At 50.2% G+C, this 18,811-nt stretch overlaps 1 protein-coding gene across 4 annotated transcripts in view; it reads left to right on the forward strand.

Moving 5' to 3' along the window:
- Window positions 1-18,811, forward strand: part of ACAN (aggrecan) — a 72,197-nt gene that overhangs the window by 38,380 nt on the left and 15,006 nt on the right. For 2 of the 4 annotated variants that reach the window (XM_035303749.3, XM_035303750.3), the window contains exons 6-13: window positions 843-1,136; window positions 3,008-3,403; window positions 5,108-5,282; window positions 5,774-5,901; window positions 7,692-7,985; window positions 10,040-10,279; window positions 13,065-16,766; window positions 18,318-18,431. In XM_035303749.3, coding sequence (XP_035159640.3) covers window positions 843-1,136; window positions 3,008-3,403; window positions 5,108-5,282; window positions 5,774-5,901; window positions 7,692-7,985; window positions 10,040-10,279; window positions 13,065-16,766; window positions 18,318-18,431 — 5,343 coding nt within the window. The remainder of the gene's footprint in view (window positions 1-842; window positions 1,137-3,007; window positions 3,404-5,107; window positions 5,283-5,773; window positions 5,902-7,691; window positions 7,986-10,039; window positions 10,280-13,064; window positions 16,767-18,317; window positions 18,432-18,811) is intronic. The other 2 variants (XM_035303751.3, XM_035303752.3) reach the window with 1 other exon arrangement.

Genomic DNA, 18,811 nt, shown 5'->3' on the forward strand with positions numbered 1-18,811 from the left:
TACCCTTGGCACAACCCTGTTAGGTTTTTGGAAACTTGTTTTTTAAGCTCACAGTCCCCAAATGATGCCCTTACAGACTCTTCAGGGTCTAGAGACCCAGGGTTTTTTTTTGGAATCACTGCTTCAAGGGCTCAAGATCGGATGTCTGCTGTTCTCAGGATAACTTGAGTTTTTTAAAAGGATTTGCCTTGAGTAGGCAGTGCTTAACTCCTAGGAAAGCTTCCCCTAGTGATGGGAAGCAAATGGACCAAAGAGGCTTTTAGCAGAATTTTCCTCCCAGATTTCAAATTTGCTTCCACCAATCTCCCTGCCATTTTTTTTTTTTTTTTTTTGAGATGGAATTTCACTCTTGTTGCCCAGGCTGGAGTGCAATGGCATGATCTTGGCTCACTGCAACCTCCGCCTCCCAGGTTCAAGCAATTCTCCTGCCTCAGCCTCCCGAGTAGCTGGGATTACAGGCATGCGCCACTATGCCCAGCTACTTTTGTGTTTTCAGTAGAGACGGGGTTTCTCCATGTTGGTGAGGCTGGTCTCGAACTCCCGACCGCAGGTGATCCACCAGTCTTGGCCTCCCAAAGTACTGGGATTACAGGCGTGAGCCACTGCACCCGGCCTTTGCTGCTTCTTTCTTGGTCCTCTTGTTTTAGGAAATTGATGTTGTCCTACACAAAAGCCCAGAAATAAGCAATGAAGGGCAAGATCTGAGATACAGACACTTGGGACCAGGATTTTGGGAAGTCAGAGGACTCCCAAGACTTCATGGAAAAGTGTGGATCTCTCTGGGGATGTGGCGCAGGGGGAGGAGGAGGAGACCCTCATTCAGCCAGCTGTGTCCTTCACAGGTGAAGTCTTTTATGCAACATCTCCAGAGAAGTTCACTTTCCAGGAGGCAGCCAATGAGTGCCGGCGGCTGGGTGCCCGGCTCGCCACCACGGGCCAGCTCTACCTGGCCTGGCAGAGCGGCATGGACATGTGCAGCGCTGGCTGGCTGGCCGACCGCAGTGTGCGCTACCCCATCTCCAAGGCCCGGCCCAACTGCGGGGGCAACCTCCTGGGTGTGAGGACCGTCTACCTGCATGCCAACCAGACGGGCTACCCCGACCCCTCATCCCGCTATGACGCCATCTGCTACACAGGTGGGGCAGGGCTGGAGGTGGGAAGGGGGTTCATGCCACTAAAATGGGGTCCTAGAGGAAGAGAAGGTCTTGGAAAGGGAGGGTTGGTTTTTACCCTTGAAGGGGCCACTGGTACCTGAACCCCCTGTTTTTAGGACACCCCTCCATTTTCACTGGTTCCTAGGAAGCACTAAGGTAGAGTCTCTGGAGACTGCAGCGTATCCAGCCCGGTCTCATTAGATCAGCACAGAAAAGAGTTAAAAGCATGAGCTTAGAGTCTGTGTTTTCTCCAGTTTGAATCAAAGCCCTGCCACCTACTGCTGTGCAGCCCTGGCAAAGTCAAGGCCCTGAACCTCACTCTTCTCATCTGTCTAGTGGGGAGATGGGGTGCTGCCTGGGAAGACGTTGGGGGTCTGATATGAGACCCTGGCACCCACGGGAGGGCGCTGCTGTCTGCCTTTTAAAATAGAATGTGTTTAACAGGAGGGTCAAAATGGGTTTTGTTGTGTTTCGGGGTTTTTTGTTTGTTTTCCTTTGAGACAGGGTATCCCTCTGTTGTCCAGACAGAAGTGCAGTGTTGAGATCACAGCTCACTACAGTCTTAGCCTCCTGGGCTCAAGTGATCCTCCCTCCTCAGCCTCCAACGTAACTGGGCATATAGGCACCACCATGCTCTGTTAATTTTTTTTTTTTAGAGATGGGGTCTTGTCATGTTGTCCAAACTGGGCAAAATTTTATTATTATTATTATTATTATTATTATTGTGACAGAGTCTCACTATGTTGCCCAGGCTGGAGAGCAGTAGCACAATCTTGGCTCATTACAACCTCCATCTCCTGGTTTCAAGTGATTCTTCTGCCTCAGCCTCTTGAGTAGCTGGGATTACCAGTGCACATTACGATGCCCAGCCAATTTTGTATTTTTAGTAGAGTTGGGGTTTCACCATGTTGGCCAGGCTGGTCTTGAACTCCCGACCTCAGGTGATCCACCTGCTTCAGCCTCTGAAAGTGGGGATTACATGCATGAGCCACCATGCCCAGATGCAAAATATTATTGAAAAGAGTAGGGGAAAGTTTGATGGGGACTTTATTTTGAAAACTTAGACCAAATGTTTAAATAAGTTTTTATCTTATATTTAACACATTTTGGGTTATAATTATAATTACATGCTAATTCTTGGAGGAAAAAGCAATGCATCACATAAATGAGGAGTTGCAAAACTCTCATGTCTTAAGTGGCTAACACAATGACAACCCAGTTCATTTCCAAACCCGATCTTAGAGGAAGAGGGTTGCTTTTGCAACAATAGTTGGGAATTCCTCCTTGAAGCCTCTCTTAACCTATTCTAACCACTCTTTTGGAGGTAGTATCACTCTCATGAGACCCTCATTTGTTTGTGACTATGACACAGGCAGTTCTCCAAAGCCACCTTCATCAATTTCACAAACTGCACCTTCTGCAAGATTTTCTAATTTCTCTTTATAACTGACTTACCTGGTCCCATTGGAAAGTTACACATCAGACGGTTGGCAAGGTGAATGCGTGAAGCAGCAGCTGTGTGGAGCAGGAAGGGATGCTGGGACAGGAACTGCTCTTCATGAGCAGTCAGCTCATTGGTCAATATCCTGCCTTCTGATAACTCTTGCACTCTTTTGCAATCTTGAAACTGTGGAGAGGCCTGTAATGAACACGCTGATGGCTGGGTACTCCTACAATGGGCTTGGCAAGGTGCTTGGCACACAGTGGTGCCCTCCTGCCCCAGCGGGGAAAGAGAAGGAGCCATGCTCACCTCCAGCGCCCTCCTCGTCACCCTCAAGCCAGTCCCTCGAGAGGCTAAGAGGCTACACTTCTTAGGCTGAGAGGCTAAGGCTTGTCTTTGCCCCCTCCTCCAGGTGAAGACTTTGTGGACATCCCAGAAAACTTCTTTGGAGTAGGGGGTGAGGAGGACATCACCATCCAGACGGTGACCTGGCCTGACGTGGAGCTGCCACTGCCTCGAAACATTACCGAGGGTGAAGCCCGAGGCAACGTGATCCTTACTGCAAAGCCCATCTTCGATGTCTCCCCCAGTCCTCTGGAGCCTGAGGAGCCCTTCACATTTGCCCCTGAAATAGGGGCCACTGCCTTTCCTGAGATTGAGAATGAGACTGCAGAGGCCAGCAGGCCCTGGGCCTTTCCCACGCCTGGCCTGGGCCCTGCCACAGCCTTCACCAGTGAGGATCTCGTTGTGCAGGTGACTGCTGTCCCAGGTGCAGCTGAGGTCCCTGGGCAGCCGCATTTGCCAGGGGGTAAGTAGCTGCCCATGGATGCATCCAGGGGCAGGTGGAGAGAATTTGGCCTGGGGGGGAAGGGACTCCCGCAGTTGAAGTCTGTAACTTCTACTTAACCTGGCACCTGAGACAATCTTCTCTCCAATCAGACCTTGTTCTTTTCATCTGTGAAACAAAAAGAATAGGCCAGACTAGTCAGATCCACACTCTTTTGCCATCAAGGATTTATTTCAAATGAGGTCATATGTGGAAACCAGTCTCTATATAAAGCAGACACACGTGCCACGTAGACCTAAGGGAAGTGGAGTGGAAAGCAACCGGGCCTCCTTCTGTCCAGGGCCCCTCCTTGTCTCATTAGACACCCCCAAAAAACAGAGCCACTAGAAAAACACTGCCTTGGATGACCCCTGAGGCCTGTCACTGCTCTGACCTCCCAGGACAAAGGCCAGCAAACTGTGGCCTTTCTGAAGTCATATGGCCCATGACTTAAGAATGATTTTTACATTCTTAAATAGGGGCAAAAAGTCAAATATTCAAAAAGTCAATATTTTGTGACACATGAAAATTATATAAAATTCATATTTCATAGTCCACAAATAAAGTTTGATTGGAACGAAGCCATAGCCGTCTGTGGATGGGTTGTTTATGGCTAACAGAGGACAATCACAGCGGGGTTGAATAGACAGGTTTTCATGTCCTGATTCCACCAACCATGGATGGAAAATATTCCAAAAGAAAAGAAATAATATTATTTTGTTTTATTTCATTTCCATGAGAATTACTGAATTATTCTTCAATTTGCAATTTTGGAAATTGAATAAAATAACAACACAACAATAAAAGTAACATAGATTTGGCCAGGCACGGTGGCTCACGCCTATAATCCCAGCACTTTGGGAGGCCGAGGCAGGTGGATCACGAGATCGAGACCATCCTGGTCAACAAGATGAAACACCATCTCTACTAAAAATACAAAAATTAGCTGGGCATGGTGGTGCGTGCCTATAATCCCAGCTACTCAGGAGGCTGAGGCAGGAGAATTGCTTGAACCCAGGAAGCAGAAGTTGCAGTGAGCCGAGATCACGCCATTACACTCCAGCCTGGGTAACAAGAGCGAAACCCCGTCTCAAAAAAAAAAAGTAACATAGATTTAAAAACAATACAGTGTAACTACTATGTCCATAGCATTGACATTGTATCATTGTATCAGGTGTTAGAGGGAACCTAGAGGCCATACTATTTTCATTTCCGGGACTTGAGCAAATGTGGTTCGGTATCTGAGGAGATCCTGGATGGCAAAGACAACTGTAGTTGTAACAGAAGCCACATAGTCCACAAAGCCTAAAATATTTACCATTCAACTCTTTCCAGAAAACGCTTCTCGCTCCTGTTCTAAGATGACAGTGTTGTAGGTGCTTAACACGTGTGAGAATCAGATGTCAGGCAGCATAGAGCCCAGTGCTTCCCAAACTCCAGTCTATGAACAAGGACATTCTGGCGTGGCCTTGTTCCACAGGGGCCTTGGTGGGTTCCCACGCTGCCATCCACCATCACACCCATGTGGCTACCAAGTGGGATTTCAGCCTGCATTGCCCAAATAGATCCAGTGTGTCAGGCAGCAGGAGTTGGACTCCCTCTGTGCCCATGGAGCCTTGGGCACTGCACAGTGTGGGTCCACGAACCTGACCACTGCCTCCTCTTCTCCCGCTCCTCCCCACCCAGGAGTCGTGTTCCACTACCGCCCGGGACCCACCCGATACTCGCTGACCTTCGAGGAGGCGCAGCAGGCCTGCCTGCGCACCGGGGCGGTCATTGCCTCTCCAGAGCAGCTCCAGGCCGCCTACGAAGCTGGCTATGAGCAGTGTGACGCCGGCTGGCTGCGGGACCAGACTGTCAGGTGAAGCCGTGCTCCTTGCCCAACACAAACCCAACTGAGGAGGTCAGGCTTAAGGAGCCACAGCCTGGCCTGGCCCCCAGCACACTGACCACCCAATACCTTGTGGGTTGATTAATTAATTAGTGACTCAACTGAGGCATATCCCGAAAGGGTGGTGAAGGGCACCGGGTCCTGTTCAGTTCTTGGTCATTTCTCCCCATCAGACAGAGGCGGCAGCCCCCTCCTCAAGTGCCCCGTTTCCTTCCAGCCTGACCCCGTGCCCTTCCATGCAGCTGCTCTCGCCTGAAGACAGAAATCCCCCAGGAGCCACCAGACCCTTCCCCAGGCTGCTAGGAGAACTTGCTGCATGAGGGGCTCCTTCCTGGTTTGAATCCACCAGACAACTGAAGACGTGCCCAAGTCCCTGAGCAGCCTCTGGCCTCAGCCCAGCGCCCTGCATCCACCAGCCCCTGGAACAGGCCTTCATCTTCTCCTCCCACTGTCCTTTGCAGATACCCCATTGTGAGCCCACGGACCCCATGCGTGGGTGACAAGAACAGCAGCCCAGGAGTCAGGACGTATGGCGTGCGCCCATCAACAGAGACCTACGATGTTTACTGCTATGTGGACAGACTTGAGGGTACAGGCCACATTCTCACATTTTGGGCCCTAGATAGGCAGGGGGCTGACAGGGCAATACAAAGAAGAGAGGGAGTTACCACCCACCCACCCCGGATCCCACCCAGCTTTCCAGGTGGAAAAGGGTCCTGCTGAGAAAGGAAGGCCCCCCAGCCCCTCCCTTAGAACCAGCCCCTGTTCTCCTCCTGAATGTTTCATGTGGTCTCAGCATTGCAGCGGAGCATCGGTCCCTTTAAAAAGCAATGAGATCTGTGGGTAAATGTCAGTTTATCATAAATAGATGCTATATACACCAACTGCTTCTTGGAGAGTCCCAATGCCTGGGCAAAAATCAAAGGCACTGAGAAGTCCTACAGTAAACAAACAAGCAAAAACTGCTTTAGGCCAGGCACAGTGGCTGACATCTGTAATCCTAGCACTTTGGGAGGCCAAGGCAGATGGATTGCTCTAGCCCAGGAGTTCGAGACCAGCCTGGGCAACATGGCTAAACTCCGTCTCTACTTATTTTTTAAAAAAGAAAAAGGGCCAGGTGCAGTGGCTCATGCCTGTAATCTCAGCACTTTGGGAAGCTGAAGCAGGCAGATCACGAGGTCAGGAGCTCGAGACCAGCCTGACCAACATGGTGAAACTCCATCTCTACTAAAAAGACAAAAATTAGCCAAGTGTGGTGGTGTGTGCCTGTAATCGCAGCTACTCAGGAGGCTCAGGGAGGAAAATTACTTAAACCTAGGAGGCGGAGGTTGCAGTGAACTGAGATCGTACCACTGTACTCCAGCCTGGTGACTGAGACTCTGTCGAAGGAAAGAGAAAGAAGAAAGAAAGAAAAGAAAGAAAAAAAGAAGGAAAGAAAGAAAGAAAGAAAAGAAAAAGCAAGGAAGGAAGGAAAAGAAAGAAAGAAGGGAGGGAAGGAAGGAAGGATGGAAGAAAGGAGAAACTTCCTTAACTCTCTTTAACTCAGCATTGCCCAATTTTTAACCACAGACCTTTATTTTCTTCTATTTCATATCTTTTAATTTCCAGGAAAATTACCAAATTATTCTCCCACTGAATGCAATTTTGGAAATGCTGGTGTTCCAGAAAGATTTCAGTATTGCCACTCACTTATTTCAAGACCCTGGCCAAGTCACTTAACCTCTCTAGGCCTCAGTTCCTTCATCTATAAAATGGGGCTGATTTATATGTACATCAGAGGCTTTGTTTTTTAGTATTAAATGAGATATATATGAAAAGTTCTTGGCACAAGTAAGTGTTTGGTTAAGTGTAAGCTCTCCTCCCACTGATCTGGATAGGTACTGGGTGCATTGCTAGGTCCTGGGACCCAGCCCCTGCCCTGGATGAGTTCCCAGGGCGTGAGGTGAGCAGGTCCCCAGTAGTCACAGTGATAAGTGCAGTGGTGTAGGGGTGCACAGGGATTGGAGGGGACCCAGGAGAGCCGCCTCGCTTACCTAAGGGAGGGGGTGCCTAAGTGTGACTGGAGAATCCAGAAAACAAGGAAGGAGGAGAAGTTATTGTGGAAACAACTCAGCCCAGTTTGCCTGGAATTCTGGCTTTTTTGGCACCGAGAGTCCTGTGTCCCAGGAAACCCCAGTCCAGTACAAACCAGCATGGTGATCACCTATTTCTCAGAGTCCCAGAAAATCTAAGGCGGAGTGGTCAAAGGAAGGGTGTGATGGAGCTGGGCGGGGCCTCTTAGCCCTGGTGAGGAGGGTTGGAGGAGCTCTGTCCCAGATGGGCAGGGACTGATCTGGCCGGAGTGTGGAGGGTCATTCTACCACTTGCCTCTGCCCCCAGGGGAGGTGTTCTTCGCCACACGCCTTGAGCAGTTCACCTTCCAGGAAGCACTGGACTTCTGTGAATCTCACAATGCCACGCTGGCCACCACTGGCCAGCTCTACGCCGCCTGGAGCCTCGGCCTGGACAAGTGCTATGCCGGCTGGCTGGCCGACGGCAGCCTCCGCTACCCCATCGTCACCCCAAGACCTGCCTGTGGTGGGGACAAGCCAGGCGTGAGAACCGTCTACCTCTACCCTAACCAGACGGGCCTCCCGGACCCGCTGTCCCGGCACCATGCCTTTTGCTTCCGAGGTAGGCATCCTTGCCTGGGCCCCAGCAGCCCCTTTTGTCTGGAGAAGATTCCCCTGGGCTCACCCCTCCTGGCACCGCCCACTCTCCCATCCATCAGAGCAAGAAAAAGTCAGTCCCTATGGGGCAGGGCCAGCTCTGAAACCAGCATGACGCAGGCTTTGACCTCAAGGCAAGGTCATCCTTCTAAAGTTCCCCAGAGACAAGTAGAGATAAATAAGAACTTGGGCTCATATTTATCTCTACTGGAAATGAGGCAGGTCTGAACTTGATGGTTCTGCTACTTAAGAGCTGTGTGAAAATGCTACTTCAGAGACAGCTGCAAGAATTGAGTGCATGTGATGCCCTTGACATAATGCCTGGGACACAGTAAATGCTCAATAAATGTTAGCTTTATTTCGTATACTTATATATATGTAAAGCTATCATATATAGCTTTATTTTATACAACCTGTAATTTGTACACACTTGTCAAATTCTCTCCTGCTTGAAACTATTTCTGTGTTGAGTTCAGTGAAATTATTCTATTATTCTCCACTAAGCACTGTTGATTCATATTTTTCATTGACTCATGCTATGGATATGCTAGCATTTCAACCATGACTCCCAGTTGGACTTCTGAGAGTGATGTCATCAAGCAGTGTAGTAGGTGTGGCCAGGGTGTAGCCAAGGTATTGCAGGGCTCTGATTGGATGAGTTCCTGCACAGTCCATGGAGGGTCTGAGTGCATGAATCAGAATGTAGATTGTAATAACATCCTGTGCCATGTTTCAGATATTTTACATCAAAACTGAGTGTCTTCGCAACTTCCTTTGAATCTATAATTATTTTCAAAAAACTTAAGGGAAAAAAATTTGAGTGTCCCCAAGTTTCCCAGATTCCAGGGTCACCTTTTAAAATCCAATTCAAGGCTGCGAGCAGTGGCTCACACCTGTAATCCCAGCACTTTGGGACGCAGAGGCAGGCAGATCACTTGAGGTCATGAGTTCAAGACCAGCCTGGCTAACATGGCGAAACCCTGTCTCTACCTTTTAAAAAAATGCAAAAATTAGCTGGACATAGTGTTGTGTGCCTATAATCCCAGTTACTAGGGAGGCAGAGGCAGGAGAATCACTTGAACCTGGGAGGCGGAGGTTGCAGTGAGCCAAAATTGCTCTGTTGCACTCCAGCCTGGGCAACAGAGCAAGACTCTATCTCAAAAATTAAAAAAAATTCAAAGTTCAGCTCCACTCAGTCTCAGCCAGCCTCAAAAAGTCAAATCTCCCAGAGGTTCTGATGAGGCTCTTGTCCCAGTGCCTCTCTCCCTGCTCTGGGAAGCAGAAGCCACGCCAGTTAGCCTCCCAGGAGCTTCCCAGCCATGCTATCCCCAGCCTCCCACCCCTGCCCCCCATGAACTCAGCTTTGTCTATTATCCTACACAGCTCAGCAGGATATTTCTGACCAAGCCCCTGCTGATTTTCCCCACACCAGAACAGTTGCCCCCAGTGCATGAATCCTGCCTTCACACTTTGAAATGCTGTGATGGTTTCATAGAATTTAAGCACCATCCTCCTATTTTTGGCCCTGACACACTTGGCACATAATCTCTGTCCCCAGGATCAGCAGCATTGTTCAGTAGTTGAGAGCGCAGAGTCTGGCACCAGATGCCTGAATTCAAAGACTAGATGTGCCAGTTGTAAGCCATTGACCCTGGGCAAATAATGTATCTCTGTGCCTCAGTTTCCCCATCTGTGAAATGAGATGATTGTATCTCTCTCATAAAGTTGTTGTGAGATAAAGTGATTCCATATGCATAAGCCTTTAGAGCAATGCCTGGCATGTGTGATTGATTCTACAGGGGAGATGCCCCAGATCACCCGGAACAAAACTGCTGATGGTGCATATGGATGTTGTATCATTGGTGCTGATGGCTCTTACAAGTGAGAAGAGCCATCCGCTGAATTAGGAGGTGGGGCCTGGCCTACCTCAGAGTCCCCTAACTCCCCTCAAGAAGGGCCAGCCAAGGATGGGTCACTGCTAAGAGAGGGACTCACTCTCACCACCCACATCTTCTCTAGGCGTTTCAGCAGCTCCTTCTCCAGGAGAAGAAGAGGGTGGCACACCCACATCACCCTCTGGTGTGGAGGACTGGATCGTGACCCAAGTGGTGCCTGGTGTGGCTGCTGTCCCCATGGGGGAGGAGACAACTGCTGTACTCTTAGGCGAGACTACTGCAGTCCCAGAGTTCACCACTGAGCCAGAAAACCAGACAGAATGGGAACCCGCCTACACCCCAATGGGCACATCCCCACTGCCAGGTTGGTATAGCTTGGGTTCTGGGTCACACCCTGAAGCTGTATCCCCCTGTCTGCCTACAGTGTGCCTGGTGGAACAAGGGTTTCCCTCCCTGGGACTTGTGCTGTTTCCCCAGCCCTGACACTAGCTGGGTGTGCTGCTGTGGACAATTTTATCCGCCTTAGCTGGCCTTTAGGACCTGCCCTAGAGTGATAAAAACAGCCTTGTTCAGAAAACGCTGCTATACACATTTACCGTTCTGTTATTTCCCTTGCACACACCCCCAAATGCCCTGGACTGTGCTGATCAGAGGCCCCTCAGTTACCTTGTCCTCCTGCATTGACACTCTTACCCTAACCTCAACCCTCTCTTACAGGAGGAGAAAAAACCAGGGACGGGGTTACTGTTGGCAGTCTGACTGTGACTGTCTCCTCGCCTTTCTCCTCCTTCCATGTCCCTCTTCTGGGCCAGCCCATCTCAGCCAGAACTTCCTGAACTCCATCTGTCACAATTAAACCAGAGGAGACTTAACAGGATAAAAGCATCAGTCCCTAAACCTTGTTGGTAAAGTGTTTTGTGGCCACTAAAGTTTAGGAAACACTGGCTTACAGAGATTAACCGGTTTCCTCACTGCAGACTTCTCAGAGCCTTGAATATGCTAGCTAATATGCACTGTAAGTCTCCGAGAGGAGGTGAGAGATGTAGTGTGTCCCAGATGAACCTGACCACAGAGCCTGCCCCCACTCCCACAGAGCACTGTTAACATCTAGCGGCTTCCAGCTGAGGTAAGCCTGATTTAAAACAGTGTACAGTAGTGTGTGTGTGTCCAGGCAGTTCTCCTGAGGGTACATGCATCTGAAAAAAGGAGTGTATCCGAGCTCCTGCTAACTCATCCAGCCATGCATCAGCATTCTGTGCACGGTTCTAGAGCAATTTGGCGGTGCCAGGCGCTCTTCTGGGCACTGGAAATGCAAAGCCTGTTCTCCCTCCATAGCAGAAGGTTAGGGTGCCTCTGTAGAGCAGGGGCAAGTCTGGCCCAGCAGCCTCACCCCACAGTCGCACCTACTCGTGGCCTCCCTCGTCCTTCACCAGAACAAGAATGACAGTCCTCTTTGGCATCAGGGTATGACTTTGCACAGGACTCTGGCAACCACTAGTGGGAAGTTACCAGTGGGGAAGTAGCTCCAGCAGCCCCATAGAAATGTTTTCCAGACTTCAGTTCCTGACCACCTTGCTGATTTCAGCCATATCTGGGAACCGTCTGCACTATCGTTTGTTCCATGTCTTTTGCTTTAAATTGACTTGCTTTCAAAAAACAAATGTAAATCCGAGTGTGGTAGCTCATGCCTGTAATCCGAGCACTTTGAGAGGCCAAGGCGGGAGGACCACTTGAGGCCAGGAGTTTAAGACCAGCCTGGCCAACATGGTGAAACCTAGTGTCTACTAAAAATACAAAAATTAGCCAGGCGTGGTGGCATGCACCTGTAGTCCCAGCTACTCAGGAGGCTGAGGCAGGAGAATCACTTGAACCCAGGAGGTGGAGATTGCAGTGAGCAGAGATGGCACCACCACACTGAGGTCTGGACTACAGAGTGAGACCCTGTCTCCAAAAAAAAAGAGAAAGAAATGTAAATGTATTTAAGAGAGAACTGTTATATTATAAATGCAAATGGTCATCCTGGTGTGTTTCATAGATAGATAGATACATACATACATACATATCAAAATCAAAATAATCTTTTTCTGGGTCCTGCCCAGCTAATTTTTTTTTTCTGCATGGCACCACTGCTACCCTTCAGGCCCCGCTGCTCCCTCTATGATTCTCCCTCAGCAAGAACAAACTGAACCTGCTCAGTGGACCCAGCACCCTCAGCGCTCAGGGGCCCCATCTGGGAAGTAGGCCCCATGGTATGCACAAGGTTAAAATGCAGTGCGGGAAAAAAGACCTAAAGCAAAGGATGTAGCCTTGATTATTTAGAATTGCGAGGTTTCCTTTTTTCCTTTTCTCTGTTTTTCAAATGGTCTGTAATAGGGTTCTCAGAATTGGAAAAAGTCACTGTATGTCTACAAACAGTACCACCTTTCCCTCCCTTCCTCAGAGGGATCGCTTAAGATGAACAGTTCTTACATTCAAGTGACGTCCAGCATCACAGTGAGGGCTTGCTAAAATGCAGCGTGCCAGGCTCCTCCCTGGAGGTGCTGAATCAGTGGGGCTGCGGTGAGGTCTAGGAATTTGCTTTTCTATCGAGCTCCCAGAGGATGCTGGCACTGCGAGTCCAAGCTTTGAAAACCATGACACCAGATCAATGAGATGGAAATATGGAAGTACTTGCAGGATGACCTTGGTGGTCTTTGGCGGTGGCCAGGCCCCCACATCCAGTGGGTTGCGGATGGTGGCCCCGTGTCTCAGCCTGTGTAGCCCGTGGTCCTGTGGGCGATTGGGGGAGCTTCCTAATTCCCTATCTCCCTCCTTCCCTTCTCCCTATCCTCCTTCCTTCCTTTCTCCCTATCCTCCTGCCTTCTTCCTTCCCTCCCTCCCTCCCTTCCTCTCTCCCTCCCTCCCTCCCTCCCTCCCTCCCTCCCTCCCTCCCTCCCTTCCTTCCTTCCTTCCTTCCTTCCTTCTTTTCTCCCATCCTTCCTTCCTTTGATATTTTACACATTTCCATTACAAAGCATCTAGACACATCTCTAAGCTCTTGAGAGAAAAATTTTACTGTGGAAAAAATGAAGTTTAGATTCTATATATGAGCTTAAAATGGGGCAGAGTTAACAAACTCACATCTCATCTTTCTTCCTTCTTTCCTACAGGGATCCTTCCGACTTGGCCTCCCACTGGCGCAGCAACAGAGGAAAGCACAGAAGGCCCTTCTGCAACTGAAGTGCCCTCTGCCTCAGAGGAACCATCCCCCTCAGAGGAGCCATTCCCCTCGGTGGAACCATTCCCCTCAGTGGGGCCATCCCCTTCGACGGAGCCGTCCCCCTCGGTGGAACCATTCCCCTCCCAGGAGCCACCCACTTCAGAGGAGCCATCAGCTTCAGAAGAGCCATACACACCTTCAACCCTGGTGCCCAGCTGGACTGAGCTTCCAGGCTCTGGGGAAGAATCTGGCGCCCCTGAAGTCAGTGGTGACTTCACAGGCAGTGGAAATGCTTCAGGACACCTTGACTTCAGTGGGCAGCTGTCAGGGGACAGGGCAAGTGGACTGCCCTCTGGAGACCTTGACTCCAGTGGTCTTACTTCCACAGTGGGCTCAGGCCTGCCTGTGGAAAGTGGACTGGCCTCAGGGGATGGAGAGAGAATTGAATGGTCCAGCACACCTATGGTTGGTGAACTGCCCTCTGGAGGTGAGATCCTAGAGGGCTCTGCCTCTGGAGCTGGGGACCTCAGTGGACTTCCTTCTGGAGAAGTTCTAGAGACTTCTGCCTCTGGAGTAGGAGACCTCAGTGGACTTCCTTCTGGAGAAGTTCTAGAGACTTCTACCTCTGAAGTAGAAGACCTTAGCAGACTTCCTTCTGGAAGAGAAGGTCTAGAGATTTCTGCGTCTGGAGTAGGGGACCTTAGTGGACTTTCTTCTGCAGGAGAAGTTCTAGAGACTACTGCCTCTGGAGTAGAGGACATTAGTGGGCTTCCTTCTGGAGAAGTTCTAGAGACTTCTACCTCTGGAGTAGGAGACCTCAGTGGGCTTCCTTCTGGAGAAGTTCTAGAGACTTCTACCTCTGGAGTAGGAGACCTCAGTGGGCTTCCTTCTGGAGAAGTTCTAGAGACTTCTACCTCTGGAGTAGGAGACCTCAGTGGGCTTCCTTCTGGAGAAGTTCTAGAGACTTCTACCTCTGGAGTAGGAGACCTCAGTGGGCTTCCTTCTGGAGAAGTTCTAGAGACTTCTACCTCTGGAGTAGGAGACCTCAGTGGGCTTCCTTCTGGAGAAGTTCTAGAGACTTCTACCTCTGGAGTAGGAGACCTCAGTGGACTTCCTTCTGGAGGAGAAGTTCTAGAGACTTCTGCCTCTGGAGTAGAGGACATCAGTGGGCTTCCTTCTGGAGAAGCTGTAGAGACTTCTGCCTCTGGAGTAGAAGATGTCAGTGAACTTCCTTCAGGGGAAGGTCTAGAGACCTCTGCTTCTGGGGTAGAGGACCTCAGCAGGCTCCCTTCTGGAGAAGTTCTAGAGACTTCTGCCTCTGGAGTAGGGGACCTCAGTGGACTTCCTTCTGTAGGAGAAGTTCCAGAGACTTCTGTCTCTGGAGTTGGGGACCTCAGTGGACTTCCTTCTGGAGAAGAAGGTCTAGAGACCTCTGCTTTTGGAGTAGGGACTGACCTCAGTGGACTTCCTTCTGGAAGGGAGAGTCTAGAGACTTCAGCTTCTGGAGCTGAGGATCTCAGTGGGTTGCCTTCTGGAAAAGAAGACTTGGTGGGTTCAGCTTCTGGAGACTTGGACTTGGGTAAACTGCCTTCTGGAACTCTAGGAAGTGGGCAAGCTCCAGAAACAAGTGGACTTCCCTTTGGATTTAGTGGCGAGTATTCTGGGGTGGACCTTGGAAGTGGCCCATCCTCTGGCCTGCCTGACTTTAGTGGACTTCCATCTGGATTCCCAACTGTCTCCCTAGTGGATTCTACATTGGTAGAAGTGGTCACAGCCTCCACTGGGAGTGAACTGGAAGGGAGGGGAACCATTGGTGTCAGTGGTGCAGGAGAAGTATCTGGGCTGCCTTTCAGTGAGCTGGACATTAGTGGGGGAGCTAGTGGACTCCCTTCGGGAACTGAACTCAGTGGCCAAGCATCTGGGTCTCCTGACATCAGTGGGGAAACATCTGGACTCTTTGGTGTCAGTGGACAGCCCTCAGGGTTTCCTGACATCAGTGGGGGAACATCTGGGGTTTTTGAGGTTAGTGGGCAGCCATCAGGGTTTCCTGACACCAGTGGGGAAACATCTGGAGTGACTGAGCTTAGCGGGGTGTCCTCTGGACAACCAGGTGTTAGTGGAGAAGCATCTGGAATCCTTTATGGCACTGGTCAACCATTTGGCATAACCGACCTGAGTGGAGAAACATCCGGGGTCCCTGATCTCAGCGGGCAGCCTTCAGGGTTGCCAGAGCTCAGTGGGGCAACGTCAGGAATCCCTGGACTGGTTTCTGGTTCCACGAGTGGCAGCGGTGAATCTTCTGGCATTACATTTGTGGACACCAGTTTGGTCGAAGTGACCCCTACAACGTTTAAAGAAGAAGAAGGTTTGGGGTCTGTGGACCTCAGTGGACTCCCTTCTGGAGAGGAAGATCTGTCAGGCAAATCTGGGATAGTGGATGTCAGTGGACAGTTTTCTGGAACTGTCGATTCCAGTAGGTTTACATCCCAGACTCCAGAATTCAGTGGCCTACCAAGTGGCATAGCTGAGGTCAGTGGAGAACCCTCTGGAGCTGAGAGTGGGAGCAGCCTACCCTCGGGAGCATATTCTGGCAGTGGACTTCCATCTGGTTTCCCCACTGTCTCTCTTATAGACAGAACTTCGGTGGAATCTGTAACCCAATCTCCAACAGCCCAAGAAGCAGGAGAAGGGCCTTCTGGCATTATAGAACTCAGTGGTGCCCATTCTGGAGCACCGGACCTGTCTGGGGACCATTCTGGATTTCTGGACCTAAGTGGGCTGCAGTCTGGGCTGGTAGAGCCCAGTGGAGAGCCACCAAGTACTCTGTATTTTAGTGGGGATTTTGCCAGCACCACTGATATAAGCGGAGAACCCTCTGTAGCCATGAGCACCAGTGGAGAGGCTTCGGGACTTCCAGAAGTTACTTTAATCACTTCTGAGTTTGTGGAGGGTGTTACTGAACCAACAGTTTCTCAGGAACTTGGACAGGGGCCCCCTGTGACACACACACCCCAGCTTTTTGAGTCCAGTGGAGAAGCCTCTGCAGCTGGGGACATTAGTGGAGTTACCCTGGTGCTCTCTGGATCTGGAGTAGAAGTGTCATCTGTCCCAGAATCTAGCAGTGAGACGTCCGCCTATCCTGAGGCTGGGGTCGAGGCATCTACTGCCCATGAGGCCAGCGGAGAAGCTTCTGGGTTCCCTGATCTGAGTGAAACCACCTCTGCATTCCATGAAGCTGACCTCGAGAGATCCTCTGGCCTAGAAGTGAGCGGCAGCACTTTGACTTTTCAAGAAGGCAAGGGGTCAACTGCCCCAGAAGTGAGCGGCGAATCCACCACCACTGATGACGTGGGGACGGAGGCATCAGTCTTGCCTTCGGCCACTCCCATGGCTTCTGGAGACAGGACTGAAACCAGCGGAGACCTGTCTGATCACACCTCGGGGCTGGGTATTGTCATCAGCACCAGCCCCCCAGAGTCTGAGTGGACCCAGCATACCCAGCGCCCTGCAGAGGCACATCTAGAAATTGAGTCCTCAAGCCTCCTATACTCAGGAGAAGAGACTCAAACAGCCAAAACAGCCACCTCCCCAACAGATGCTTCCATCCCAGCTTCTCCAGAATGGACAGGTGAATCAGAGTCAACTGTTGCAGGTATAGTTGGGATTTTTTTCCCCCCTTTAAATGTGCTTGGGTAGTTCAGACTGTAGGCTACTGTAGCATAGAAGGAGGCAGCGTAGCTTTAAGGTTCTAAGAACAGCTCCACCCTAGGTTAGCTTTGCAGCTTCAGGCAAGAGTCTTCACCTCTCTGAGCCTCATCTGTAACATAAGAGTAGGATAATACTATACCAGGGACGATTAAGCAGAGTATAAACATAGATAAAGTGAGCACTTAGCATCACACTGTGCGCACTCGTGAAGATTAGTGATGTTATCGTTACAGCAGTGTTACAATCCATGAGTTTTCACATTGAATTCAACTATCTGTACTTGGCACAGGGAGAGAAGGATGACTGTTTAGATAATGCTAGAGGCCGGGCACGGTGGCTCATGCCTGTAATCCCAGAACTTTGGGAGGCCAAGGTGGGTGGATCGCGAGGTCAAGAGATCGAGACCATCCTAATCAACATGGTGAAACCCCATCTCTACTAAAAATACAAAAATTAGCTGGGCATGGTGGCACGTGCCTGTAATCCCAGCTACTCAGGAGGCTGAGGCAGGAGTATTGCCTGATCCCAGGAGGCGGAAGTTGCGGTGAGCTGAGATCGTGCCATTGCACTCCAGCCTGGGTAACAAGAGCAAAACTCCGTCTCAAAAAATAATAATAATAATAATAATAATAATGCTAGAAATTCTGCTCATGCACCCTACCCTGGAGTGAGTGTGAGATGAGAGAGTAAATCTGTAACTTCTGACCATCCATGAAGAGAAAAAAAGAGAGAGAGTAAATCTGATGGTTTATTTCTGACTACTTATTTTGCACAGTGTTAAAACCTACACACTTTGGCTGGGCGTGGTGGCTCACATCTGTAATCCCAGCACTTTGGGAGGCCAAGGCGGGTGGATCATGAAGTTGGGAGATCAAGACCATCCTGGCCAACATGGTGAAACCCTGTCTCTACCAAAATACAAAAAAATTAGCTGGACAGTAGCATGTCTGTAGCCCAGCTACTCAGGAGGCTGAGGCAGGGGAATCACTTGAACCCGGGAGTCGGAGGTTGCAGTGAGCTGAGATCCATGCCACTGCACTCCAGCCTGGTGACAGAACAAGACTCCATCTCAAAAACAAAACAACAAAAACCTGCACAACTGAAGAAACTAGGAAGTGACATTTTGGCTATCTGGCTTTAGATTCTGCATCCCCATCCCCATCCCTGTACAAAGGGGTTCCTGTACCATCATGCTTATCTCACTATCACATAACCCTAAGCACTGGGCAGTGGGTATTAGTAGCTGATTTTCCTTTGTTTTTTGATCTGGGATCCTTTGTGCCTTCCTTTGTGCTGAGAGAGCTTTCACAGCTAGAGAGCTCCCCCTGATGCTGTGGGTCAGGTGCCCAGGCGGGACAGAGGCCCGAGAAAAGTGCTGATCCAAAGCCAGCCTCATGGACTTCAGGGACCTCATGCCCCAACTTTGAGGTCTTGGAGGCCATGGTAGCCAGGTGACTGTGTTCTTGATGCTCAACCTCTCCCCTGGGGATTGCAGCCCCTGCCAGGTCCTGTGCGGAGGAGCCCTGTGGTGCTGGGACCTGCAAGGAGACAGAGGGACAGGTCATATGCCTGTGCCCCCCTGGCTACACTGGCGAGCACTGCAACATAGGTAAGGCTCTCACTGGCTGTGAGGAGTTAGGGCGGAGGTGTTGGACAGATTCCTTCCTGCCCCAAAGGGCCCCCAGGTGGGAGGAAGTAACAAGGTCCACAGAGGCTCAGGCTTCTCAGGCTGGGAAGGAGCTGCACGATGACATGTCAGGGGCAGAAGCCACAGGACAGACATGGCTCATCTTTCTTGAATGCTTAGGTTTAGGAGAAAAGAGTCAATTAATTAAGCTGGTAATTATTTTTATATCAAGCCAATGACTATTGTATGAGTAGAATTCAAGTGTGCTTGAATTTTGGAGATAAAACTTGAGACTTCAAAGACATATTGAGCATGGGGGAGTATTAAATATAGCGGGTCACACCTCACCGCTCCTGGCGAGG

Source organism: Callithrix jacchus, chromosome 6, assembly GCF_049354715.1.
Source record: "Callithrix jacchus isolate 240 chromosome 6, calJac240_pri, whole genome shotgun sequence".
In the NCBI taxonomy this organism is placed as follows: domain Eukaryota; kingdom Metazoa; phylum Chordata; class Mammalia; order Primates; family Cebidae; genus Callithrix; species Callithrix jacchus.